This window comes from Perognathus longimembris, chromosome 9 (genome assembly GCF_023159225.1).
Source record: "Perognathus longimembris pacificus isolate PPM17 chromosome 9, ASM2315922v1, whole genome shotgun sequence".
In the NCBI taxonomy this organism is placed as follows: domain Eukaryota; kingdom Metazoa; phylum Chordata; class Mammalia; order Rodentia; family Heteromyidae; genus Perognathus; species Perognathus longimembris.
This window is the reverse complement of record NC_063169.1, coordinates 70,982,868-70,995,291: the sequence shown is the minus strand read 5'-3', so window position 1 is coordinate 70,995,291 and position 12,424 is coordinate 70,982,868. Positions and strand designations below refer to the sequence as shown.

The 12,424-nt window shown below is 55.8% G+C and overlaps 1 protein-coding gene across 1 annotated transcript in view; it reads left to right on the top strand.

Moving 5' to 3' along the window:
* The window catches only part of Pde10a (phosphodiesterase 10A), a 267,542-nt gene that overhangs the window by 237,382 nt on the left and 17,736 nt on the right, over nt 1–12,424 (top strand). Inside the window, 7 exon segments of the mRNA XM_048354421.1 lie at nt 858–888; nt 891–1,018; nt 3,293–3,337; nt 4,089–4,147; nt 5,304–5,355; nt 7,304–7,446; nt 11,172–11,264. Of these exon segments, the coding sequence (XP_048210378.1) occupies nt 858–888; nt 891–1,018; nt 3,293–3,337; nt 4,089–4,147; nt 5,304–5,355; nt 7,304–7,446; nt 11,172–11,264 (551 nt within the window).

Genomic DNA, 12,424 nt, shown 5'->3' with positions numbered 1-12,424 from the left:
CTTCATGCAGAGAGAGCAGGTTTGTTTGAAAGGGAAGGAGTAGCGGGGCATTGTGCGGAGTCCTCTCCCAGGACAGTGTTTAGAACACGGGGCTCCCCTCTCCCAGGACAGTGTTGAGAGCCCGGGGCTCCCCCCTCACAGGACAGTGTTTATAACACGGAGGGGGCTCCCCTCTCCCAGGACAGTGTTTAGAACACGGGGCTCCCCCCTCACGGGACAGTGTTTATAACACGGGGGGGGCTCCCCTCTCCCAGGACAGTGTTTAGAACACGGGGCTCCCCTCTCCCAGGACAGTGTTGAGAGCCCAGGGTTCCCCTCTCCCAGGACAGTGTTGAGAGCATGGGGTTCCCCCTCACAGGACAGTGTTTAGAACACGGGGCTCCCCTCACAGGACAGTGTTTAGAACACGGGCTCCCCTCTCCCAGGACAGTGTTGAGAGCCCAGGGTTCCCCTCTCCCAGGACAGTGTTGAGAGCCCAGGGTTCCCCTCTTCCAGGACAGTGTTGAGAGTATGGGGTTCCCCCTCACAGGACAGTGTTTAGAACACGGGCTCCCCTCTCCCAGGACAGTGTTTGGGGCCCGGGCTCTGTCCCTGTCGCCTCCGTGGGCTTTGCACGGATGGCGCCCGCACCACCCCAGCTCTTCTCCGTGGTGGAGCAGATGCCAGTGCATTGTGGGGAGGGGAGGCATGCGAGCAGGAACTCGGGCATTATGGGAAGAAGAGAAGGGTTGGAGCAGAGGCCTAGGCACGATGGGAACAAGAAGTGTCACGATGGGCCGTGTTGACCTTCCCGCCGTCCCCCCTTCCGACCCTGTGCCTTCCGCTGCGTGCACGTCATGTCCCCTGTCCCTCCTCAGGATGAACGGTTTCCACGCGGCACCGGGCTGGAGTCGGGACCCGGATCCAGTCTGTCCTGTGTTTACCGATCGTCACCGCGATTGGCGACTTGATTGGCATCCTGGAGCTCTACCGGCACTGGGGCAAAGAAGCCTTCTGTCTCCGTCATCAGGAGGTGAGCGCCCCCGCCGCTCGCGGGACGCGCCTGGAGCTTTCCCACTCAAGCCTTGCCTGCCATGGTTTTGACACGCATAGCGGTGACGGCTCAGGAAGCGTCGGTTCTCCCGCGGCTGTTTGTGGAGGGAGCCGGTCAGTCGGGAGCACAGCCTTGTCTCTGTGAGGCAGCACACGGGCCCCGCCCAGCCAGGCACAGCGGTGCGGCGGCTCGGGGCGTCTTCAGAACATCCCGTCTCGAGACTCGGGGTCCGGCACGGATGCCCGGCGCCAGGGCCAGCGCGCGCACTGCACCCCACGAAGGGCTGTGCACTTCCCATCCACCTGAGCCCCCCCACCCCCCACCCCCACCCCGTGCTGCTCCAGCGGCCCCAGCTGCTCCTCCTCCCATCACCACAGCGGACCTGGACAGCCTCTGCCCCCCCTCCTTCCCTCTCTCCCTCCCTATCTCCCTCGATGAGGAGCTGTGCCCTGTCCTCCCTCCCTTCCTCCCTTCCCCCCTTCTCTCCCACCCTTCCCCCCTCCTTGCCCTCCCGCCCTCCTCCCCACCCCTCAGGAGCTGAGCCCTGCCCTCGGCAGCCTCTGTGCGCCCCATGCCCGTTCTGTCCTGCACCTTGTCCCTGTGCATGCCGCTGCCAGCGCACCGCGCGTGACAGTCTGCATCCACCCCCCCATGCCACTGCCACACCACACCGCACCACCCCACCCCACCCCACCCCACCCCACACCACACCACACCACCCCACCCCACCCCACCCCACCCCACACCACCCCACCCCACCCCACACCACACCACACCACACCACCCCACCCCACACGACACCACACCACACCACACCACACCACCCCACACCACACCACACCACCCCACCCCACACGACACCACACCACACCACACCACCCCACCCCACACCACCCCACACCACCCCACCCCACACCACCCCACCCCACCCCACCCCACACCACCCCACACGACACCACACCACACCACACCACACCACACCACCCCACCCCACCCCACACCACCCCACCCCACACCCCCCACACCACCCCACACCACCCCACCCCACCCCACACCACACCACCCCACACCACCCCACCCCACACCACCCCACCCCACCCCACACCACCCCACACCACACCACACCACCCCACCCCACACCACACCACCCCACCCCACCCCACCCCACCCCACACCACCCCACCCCCACACCACACCACACCACCCCACACCACCCCACCCCACCCCACACCACCCCACCCCACCCCACCCCACACCACACCACACCACACCACACCACCACACACCACCCCACCCCACCCCACACCACCCCACCCCACCCCACCCCACCCCACACCACCCCACCCCACACCACACCACACCACCCCACACCACCCCACCCCACACCACACCACCACACACCACACACCACACCACCCCACCCCACACCACCCCACCCCACCCCACCCCACACCACCCCACCCCACCCCACCCCACACCACCCCACCCCACACCACCCCACCCCACACCACACCACACCACCCCACACCACCCCACCCCACACACCACCCCACCCCACCCCACCCCACACCACCCCACCCCACCCCACACCACACCACACCACCCCACACCACCCCACCCCACACCCCCCACACCACCCCACACCACCCCACCCCACCCCACACCACACCACCCCACACCACCCCCACCCCACACCCCCCACACCACCCACACCACCCCACCCCACACCACCCCACCCCACCCCACCCCACACCACACCGCACCACGCGTGACAGTCTGCATCTGCCCCCCCCATGTCACTGCCACACTGCACCGTGCGTGACAGTCTGCATCCGCCCCCCCCCCCAGGACACAGACAGGTGGCCCAGGCGGGTGGCAGGTGGCGTTGACTGTTCAATATATGTTAAATGCGTAATAAATAATCAAAGGCGCGATCTTGTCAGCGAGCCTGTGCAGAGGAATTTTGTACCTTAGAAACAGCGCGTCATACTGCAGGGGTCACTGCAGGCCTTCTAGACGTTTCGCTGAACTTCAAAGTCCTCATTTCGTGTTAAGAGAAGAGCACCACGCTCCATTAATTAGAAGGGGAAACGTGAAAAACAAAACAAAGCAAGGGTACTGCTGTTTGACACTTAGTGTCCTGCAAGTTTTGAAGCTCGGTGACCTTGGAAAAGTCTTCATTTTGGGACGCGTTGTGTAACGAGCGCGTGCTTTCTGTGTGTACGTAGTTGATGTTTGCTTGCTTTGTTTAGGTTGCAAACCGCCAATCTTGCCTGGGCTTCAGTAGCAATACATCAGGTACAGGTGAGTCTCGGGGGAATCCCGTGGGGCCTTCCTGAGGCAGGACGCTTATGCTGAGTTCATCGCCGGGGAGGAGAGGAGAGACCCGTTTGCAAGTTTATGCATTTTTATACGGCACTATAATTTTTATTCATTGACTCCTATCTATTCCCTTACTTTCTGTCTTAAACATATTGCAGTTATACATATGTACTTGTTTAGAGAGACCTTCTCTCTTCCCCGCTCCCTTCCCCGCTCAGTGTGATAGGAAGAAAGTAGAATTGTAGGATCATAGGAGCCATGCCTCCAGTCCAAAAGTCCTCTGGTTAACTGGAGATGGGGTCATGTGTACGTTTCTACCCAAGTTGGCTTTGAACTCTGATCTCCAAGTCTCAGCCTCCTGAGGAGCTAAGAACCACCAGTGCTGGGCTTATAACGTATAAAATATTTCTAGTGAGGCACCTGAGGTCGACTGACTGGTCTGAATGCTGCACCTAACATACCTGCGGTCTGGATCCTTCTGTGCGCCTCCGTTTCTTTATGCCTCAGCTGTAAAGTGTAAACCCCAAACCTGTGGAGTTACGTGGTAATTAAATGGGTCATAAATAGAAGATGCTTACGTCAGTGTTTAGCATATTTAAGTACTCAGCAGCTAGTACTAGCCTTTGATACTCTTACACAATAAGTCAGGCGGTGGTGCTCTTAATTGGAAGAACTTGCGCTCTTCAGGTTAGTGGAAATCCCTATCACTAACAGCCGTTGCTTTCCATGGCAGGTATGCAGAGGCCTTGCCAAGCAGACGGAACTAAATGACTTTCTACTGGATGTATCCAAGTGAGTATCATTTCCAGGGATACTGGAGACTTTATTGATCGGGTGTTTAAGTTCAGGATTTGACAGTGATAGATTGCTCTCTGCTGTGATAGATCCATCTCTCACTGTGGTCACTGATGCAAATAATCTGGGAAGAATGGTTAACTATATTTCAGATTATAGAGTTCTGTCATCCCCATTGCTCACTTTCTTAATCGTGAGAACACTGCTAAGTTTATGTCACCCTGTACTGAAAGCTTTACACGGCCAGTAAGAGCCACACTGAGAGCCTTTTACATCTTCCTGTTGTATAGATGCCTGTCATTTCATTTTTGGGGGTAAGTGGCATTTTAATAAATATACCATATGTCTCCAAATATTTACTTGTCATTTATAATAGTAATAATAGTATGTTTAATTACATGCTCATTAGACATATCCTTGCTCATATTCTGATAGTTCTCAAGTGAGTTGGATTTTCAATCAAACTGATTTTTAACCCTTTCCAATTTTTCAGTAATAATTTACATTTTAATCAAATTCATCACGATATATTGTATTCAGGGCTGGGGATATGGCCTAGTGGCAAGAGTGCTTGCCTCGTATACATGAGGCCCTGGGTTCGATTCCCCAGCACCACATATACAGAAAATGGCCAGAAGTGGCGCTGTGGCTCAGGTGGCAGAGTGCTAGCCTTGAGCAAAAAGAAGCCAGGGACAGTGCTCAGGCCCTGAGTCCAAGGCCCAGGACTGGCAAAAAAAAAAAAAAAAGATATATTGTATTCATAAACTGCTTCATTACGTGTCAACTCCTTTGTACAACCATTAAATATGAAAAAAATAACGGAATTCTTGCTCTTCTCCCCCGCCAAAATAAAACCAAACCCAAACAGGTTAAATTCGTATTGTGGAGCTGGCTTTCGCTCTGCATTGTGTCATTCCGTGCTGTGGTCTTTGAGCAATAAAGCGATCATTCAGCGATCGCCAAGAGCGCTTCCTCTGGCCTAGAGCCCCAGTATCAAGGCAATGATTAAAAAATGTGTTTCTTTGTTAAGATGATAGTGACTGTCTCCACAAAACAATAAAAATCAGATCAGGCACATCTAACTAATACATGCACAAGTATGTACTGTGATCTAAGGACTATTCCTAACATGGTTCATTTTGCTCTCTTTCAGAACGTATTTTGATAACATAGTTGCAATAGATTCTCTACTTGAACACATCATGGTAAGTTGCCTTTTGTCTTGAAAATGATTTCTCTCATCTTTAGTCCCGGTCCTAATGTACTGTAACACTGTAACACTCGGCATGAATTAGACAACCTCTTGTAAATGTTAGGGCAAACACTGTGATCCCTATCAGTCCACTGCGATCTAGTTGTCATCTCTGTTGAACTTCTCGGGGGAAGGAAGTTTGAGTAACCATACCACAGTTTTTATATAAAACAGCTTATCTTGAAAGGACTTTTGGGTTATCTTTGTATTCCCCAAACGCCTTGGAATAGGCGATTTTGGGGCCCCAAGGGATTGCTCCCGGTCTGAAAGTTCTTAGCCGTTCTCTCGAGGAAGGCTGGCGGGCCCTGGGCGCGGAAGGCCAAGGCGGGAGTCGAACCTTTCACGACTTTGCTTTTGTCACCAAGCCTTTGCTACGGCGGTGGCCGGTGGCCGTCTGGTGGGCCTGGGGTTGGAGCCACGCTGGGTCCGCTCTGACGAAAGCTCCTTTCCTTCCCGTGTTGCTGGTCTGTTTGGAAGCAGAGTAATCTTCTTCACGAAGAGGTCTCGGCCACTGGCTGTGACACACTGGTCTGCCATTGCCTCTTGCGGGGTGACAGGTGGCGAATGCAGGCTGTACAGGGCCACCCCCCCACACACACTGCCAGAGGCCTGTGGAAGCATTCAGACCTCATCTCACACACACCCCCCCAGTCTCTAACCCAGGGCTCTCTCTCCCAAACACAGCTCTTCCCTGGGTCCTCAGACTCGGACCCTCGGGCCACACTGCCGCCGCTCGGGTGGGGCCCGCCCAGGGGCTGCTCGGCGGGGGCCGAGGGCACCGCTTCCCGCAGGCGCTGTTCCTGCCGGGCCTCGGCCCTCCCGCATGGGCCGGGGCCTTAGGAGGCCACATCTCCTGGCCAGGCGCTGTCCCAGCCCCGCGCCGGGTCCTTCGCAGCCCCGAGGGTGGTGACGGCCCCGTCATTCACGCTGCCTCCCGTCCTAGACGATACAGCCACCTGGGAGTTAACTTCACCGGAGACTCTGTTTCTCTCCGGCCGCCAGGAGGCCTGGGCTTGTTTTCCTCCAAGAGTTAATTCTCGCCCTCTGAGGAATGATTTCACGACCCTCATCCAGCTGTGTGAGGTTAACTCTAGTACAGTGTGTATGACACACTCTAGCCACAACCCAGTATGGACAGTTGGGTATGTTAGCCATTGGAGAAGTATTTGTTTTAGAAAGTGGGGTAGGTGAAATGAGTTCACAGTTTGCCATGGAGAAGTAGGAAACAATATGTGTTAGAAAGGCATGGACTACAAAAACGGCTGCCGAGTTCTGATACTAGAGTCATCCTTACTAGCTCTTTCATGGTAAGGTGTAGCTTACCTCCGGGTAGCGTAACTGTTGTAATGTGTAAGACAGGAAGGGTGATGTTGTAAAGACGGGCGCACATAACAATATACATGTACTTGGCACAGGGTCAACACTTCATGACTGGTACAGTTCTTCTCTCACACTGCAGCATATAAAATGAATGCAGGCATCAAGCTCTGCCTCCTGAGAGGTCACAGCTCATACTTTGCACAGTTGCTCTTCTCGGACCCACGGTGGCCGGGTCCCGCTGGCCGGGCTGCGGGTACCAGCGCAGAGTGAGGTTCCGGAAGTCCCGGGGGGCTCTTAGGGAGCGCGGCCCTGGCGCGGCCTAGCGACCGACGCGCACTTCACCACGCAGAACGGGCAGCGTGGCGCGGGCCCGCCGCCGACTCCTCCCAGCCATCACCTAGTATCAGCATGCGATTTGTGCGCAACTCACGTGACCGTTTACGCCCATCCACGTGATGTGCTCGTCACGCTGATGGCGTAGCCAGCGCAGGTGTAGAATAGCTGAGATCACGGAGCGCAGACTCGCCTGCACAGGACTCGACTGTCCCGTGGCTCACTCCTGTTTCCTCATTTGTCCTTAGATATATGCAAAAAACTTGGTGAACGCCGATCGCTGTGCCCTTTTCCAGGTGGACCATAAGAACAAGGAGTTATATTCGGACCTTTTTGATATTGGAGAGGAAAAGGAAGGGAAGCCCATCTTCAAGAAGACCAAAGAGATCAGGTACAGCTGGTGCGCAGCGTCCTAGGCTCTGTGACCGAGGTGCGGGCGGCACCGCCCTCTCCCGTGCCCGTCTGCAGGTGTGCTGACAATGCTTGTCATACTGTGATATCATTCCCACCAGGACCCGCCTCCTGGAGGCAGTGCTTCCGGGAATGACATTGCAGTGCCGGCGAAACCGCGCCTAGGAAGCTTTAGCGTCACTCCTGGAAACGCCGTCTTCCGGAGGCGGTCCTTTTGGAAATCATGTTGGAAAAACTTACTAGTGCTCCCAGGTAGGTAAAGGTGCACTCGCTCTGGAGTCTGCAGGTCTCCCCGTGGTTAGGCGCAGGGGTGGAGCGCACCGCGTTGGCCCCGGCCTCTTCCCAGCCTGCATGGCTGCCTCGGTCCAGATGAAAGAGCAGATCTACCCGGTGCACCTTCTGCGGCTGGCCCGCCGGCAGCCGAGGCCACCTGCCGCGCGCTGCACTTTCCAGCAGAGGTCTCTCGGTTCTTCAAGTGGCCGCTGCTGTCACTTGGCGTGACAGAGCGGAGCGTGGCGGTGGCCAGAGGCAAGGTGGCTCAGTACTGCCGATCCGGAAACCTCCGAGGAGCACTATCAAGCCGAAAGCCCTCAGAAATCCTTGCCCTCCTTCTGCTCCCCGTCTTGTTTACTGTGCTACGTATCACCGTCTAAGGATTTCTCGCACGCCACTCCCACGTGGAGAATTCTTGCTAAGCACGACGGCTTCTGCCTGTAGCCCCGTCTGTTCTCAAAGCCGAGTTCAGGAGAGCGTGGCTGGGGACCAGCTCGAGCACAGTTCTCACCGAGCCTCATGTCCGCTGACTGTAAAAAGAGCGGCGGGGGATGCGCTTGTCGTCCAGGCAGAGCGGGAAGCCAAGTCCAGGATGTCCTCATTCCAGGCCAGCATAGGGCAAGGACGGCACGGCCTCACCTCGACAGCCAAGGCTGGGCACGATGGTGCGTGCAGGTCACACGCGGGAGCAAGGAGCACGAGCCCACCTCAAGAACAGCTAGAACAGGAAGGGCCGGGGGTGCGGCTCGAGGGGCGGCGCTCTGGCCCGATGAGCTTAAAACCCTGAGTTCAAACCCCGGTGCTTCTACACCAACACCCGCCGTTGCTGTTCACTCGGGTGCTCTGCCCTGGGCGGCGTCTGTGTGTGTGTGTGTGTGTGTGTGTGTATATCTGTAGGTGTGGCAGGCTGCAGGGCGCGGCCACGCCCTGCCGATCTGATGCCCGGGTGTGTGTCAGCCCCCAGATCCCTAGGTCCTGTCTACATCACCCGGACGGGCTGAGGTTTAACATTTTGTTCATGATTTTTATGTGCAAGTGTGTCAGACAGAGTGTAGTTCATTGGAGTGAGGCCTCTTGTTGGCGGTGTCATTGTTTCCTAGCACTCCTGTCATTCATTTACTTTTTAATTAAAGTAATGGCTGGAAACGTAGATGAACAGTCCTAAGGAAGGCAGCTGCGGGAGCGCGCTTGCATGAGGTGACTGGTGAAGAGCCCCTCGTGGGCTCTCGTGGGCTCTTGTGGCCCCTCGTGGCCTCTCGTGGCTCCTTGTGGGCTCTGTGCTCCTCCGACAGTGGTACATGGAGGGGGCGCGCGGGTTCAGAGCCCCTCGTGGGCTCTCGTGGCCCCTCGTGGGCTCTGTGTGCATCCGACAGTGGTGCGTGGAGGGGGCGATGGGTTCAGAGCCCCTCGTGGGCTCCGTGTGCGTCCGACAGTGGTGCGTGGAGGGGGCGCGCGGGTTCAGAGCCCCTCGTGGGCTCCGTGCCCCTCTGACAGCGGTGCATGGAGGGGGCGAGCAGGTTCAGAGCCCCTCGTGGGCTCCGTGTGCATCTGACAGCGGCGCGTGGACAGGGTGCGCAGGTTCAGAGCCCCTTGTGGGCTCTGTGCCCCTGTGACAGCGGTGCGTGGAGGGGGCGCGGGGGGCAGAGCCCCTCGTGGGCTCCGTGTGCGTCCGACAGCGGCGCGTGGAGGGGGCGCACGGGTTCAGAGCCCCTCGTGGGCTCCGTGCCCCTCCGACAGCGGCGCGTGGACGGGGCGCGCGGGTTCAGAGCCCCTCGTGGGCTCCGTGCCCCTCCGACAGCGGCGCGTGGACGGGGCGCGGGGGGCAGAGCCCTTTGTGGGCTCCATGCATGTCCGACAGCGGCGCGTGGAGGGGGCGCGGGGGGCAGATCCCCTTGTGGGCTCCGTGCCCCTCCGACAGCGGCGCGTGGAGGGGGTGCGCAGGTTCAGAGCCCCTCGTGGGCTCCGTGCCCCTCTGACAGCGGCACATGGAGGGGGCGCGCGGGTTCAGAGCCCCTCGTGGGCTCCGTGTGCGTCCGACAGCAGAACATGGAGGGGGCGCGGGGGGCAGAGCCCCTCGTGGCCTCCGTGCCCCTCTGACAGTGGCGCGTGGACGGGGCGAGCGGACGTCCGCTCCCAGAGCACAGCCGCGCCGACCCCGCCGGGCCGCGCCGCCCTGCGTCTGACCGCGGCCCTCACAGGGCGGCCGGGCCCACGGGGCCTCGCGGTCCAGGCAGCGCTGGGTCCACTTCCTGACGTTTCAACGCTTTTTGTACAAATTACCTTTTAAATTTTCTTGATGAGACTCGGGCAACGCCTTATTTCTGTAGTTACTGCTTTCTGTCGTATTGAAAGGTTAATACCATGAAAAGTACTTTGACGTAGAAAACCGTAGGTACTGCGCGTTGCAGAAACGTTAACTGAACTTTGACCTGACGCCATGCATCCTGATCGGATGGCAGTGGAAAAGTATTCATACATGTGAGGGGGCCCCCACGGAGGAAATACACCGGGCTTGGGCATTCGAAGCGCAACGCCTTGGGTGCTCGCTACTCGGGAGGCTGAGATCTGAGAGTCCCAGCTCCAAGCCAGCCTGGGCAGACGCGTCTGCAAGACTCTTAGGACCATCAACCCGCATCAAGCTGGCAATGGGGCCGGGGCTCAAGCCGGAGAGAGCCGGCTGTGAGCCAAGGAGCCGAGAGCTCGAGGCTGAACGTTCAAGTCCCAGCACTGGCACTGAAATTTTATCTCTATGTATATATAGATACATACATACATACGTATGTGTGTGCACGTGTGTGTATGAATACACATATATATAGTTAGTCAATGGTTGTACTTTGTTTTAAAGGTGAACAAGTTAAGGAAGCAGAACGCTTCCACCCTCTTTTTCTGTCGCACACACGGCGTCTGCCGGTTCAGATGGCGCGTCGGCCTTTGCACGTGCGCACGGCCGTAGCACGGTGGTGCTGGGCACAGGGGTTGAGGGTCGACTGCGCGCTGCGGTTTTTAGCAAGGATGCGAGTTGGGGAAGCTCAGGCCTCAGGCCTCGCCTCACTGAGAATCCATGGCTAAATACTACTTGGGGTGAAGTGGATTGCGGATTCTGAGGCATTTCGCCAATGGAAGTGATTATTATTGGCTACTGCTGGAGATGAGTAGTTTAATGTTGCAGGTTCAGCATATCATCCAATTATACCCTAAAACAAAGTGTATCTTAAAAAAATTATACCTTAAAACAAAGTTCCCAAGTGACCACTGTGGGACGGTTATCTGTCTCAATATTCCATAGTTTATAACAGGATTTAGGATATGTAAATGTGAACCGTGTGTGCATTTAAAATGAGTAAGGCTTCTCAGCTCAATATGGGATGGTGATGGAACGTTTCCGCATCGGTATTTGAACGAGCATGTCCCTCTCTTTTGTATGTGCAGATTTTCCATCGAGAAAGGAATCGCTGGCCAAGTAGCGCGCACTGGGGAAGTCCTGAACATTCCAGACGCCTATGCTGACCCACGCTTCAACAGGTAAGGAAGAACGGCGGCTCCTCGTCCCTCCTCCCACGCCCGGCCCTGCAGCAGGCCCCTCCGTGGAGGGAGCCCCGCTTGCCAGTCCCCAGCTCAGGGACTTATCTCCCGCTTGGTGTGCCTCTGTGAGCCAGTACCACGCTCAGATACTTAGGAAACAGGAATCCTAAGCTGGTAGAACGTAACCGCAGCGGCTGTGGGTGTTGACAGCGTTGCAGAGCGATTAACAGGGGCTGCGGTGCATGGAACCCTTGTGGCCGTTCTTCATTTGTTGTACTGTACTAGCAGTCTCCGTCACACTAGATGCTAAAAGGCTGAACACAGCGTTGAAACCACACACTTTTGAGTTCTGCAGTGATTAGCTCAGAACAACCTGAGCTATCTCGGGGTGAGCTATGTAGCCCCCCGCCCCCTTAGACTCCGTTTCCTAAGTTAGTGGAGCAGTGCTTAAAAGGTGTGGAAGCTGCCTGACATCAAGTAGTAGCCCCTTAAGCCATAGCCTTTTTTTTTTTTTCCATTGGAGTCTCACAGGGGCTTCTCTGTCCAGGCCAACTTTGAACCGTGATCCTCAGATCTCAGCCTCCTGAGTAGCTAGGATTACAGGCTTGAGCCACTGGTGTCCAGCTTTTATTGGCTCTTCTTAAAGTTCTATATTAAGGCAGCTTATAAAAACTTTTTTCTTCACTTTGACTTTCTCTGGAGAGCTAGCTAGGAGCCAAACTATCTAATCTGGGTTTATTAGCACACGGAGATGGAAAGTTGCAAGGTGAATACCATGACCATTAGAGAATGATATTTCCTATATGTTGTCAACAGTGCGTAGTAAGTACATACATTTGATTTGTTTTGAGAGAAAAATTATGTGAACAACTGGAGGTTTTTATAGGTAATTAATTGACTAGCATCTATTGTGCCTTATTCATATAGGAGTACATCTGTGGTCTAGTAAAATATTTTTAATCAATAAATTCATAAGAGATTCTAAAATTTTAATTTTCCCCAAACAGATTTATGTCACTGCTTAAATAGTGCAAATAATTTATATATTCTTGTATGAAGATCTTTATGTAAAATGTATGATTCACACTATTAAGAAAATGGGAAGGCACTCTGTAGATTGGAAGAAAACATTTGCAAAACAGATACATAATAAACTGTTT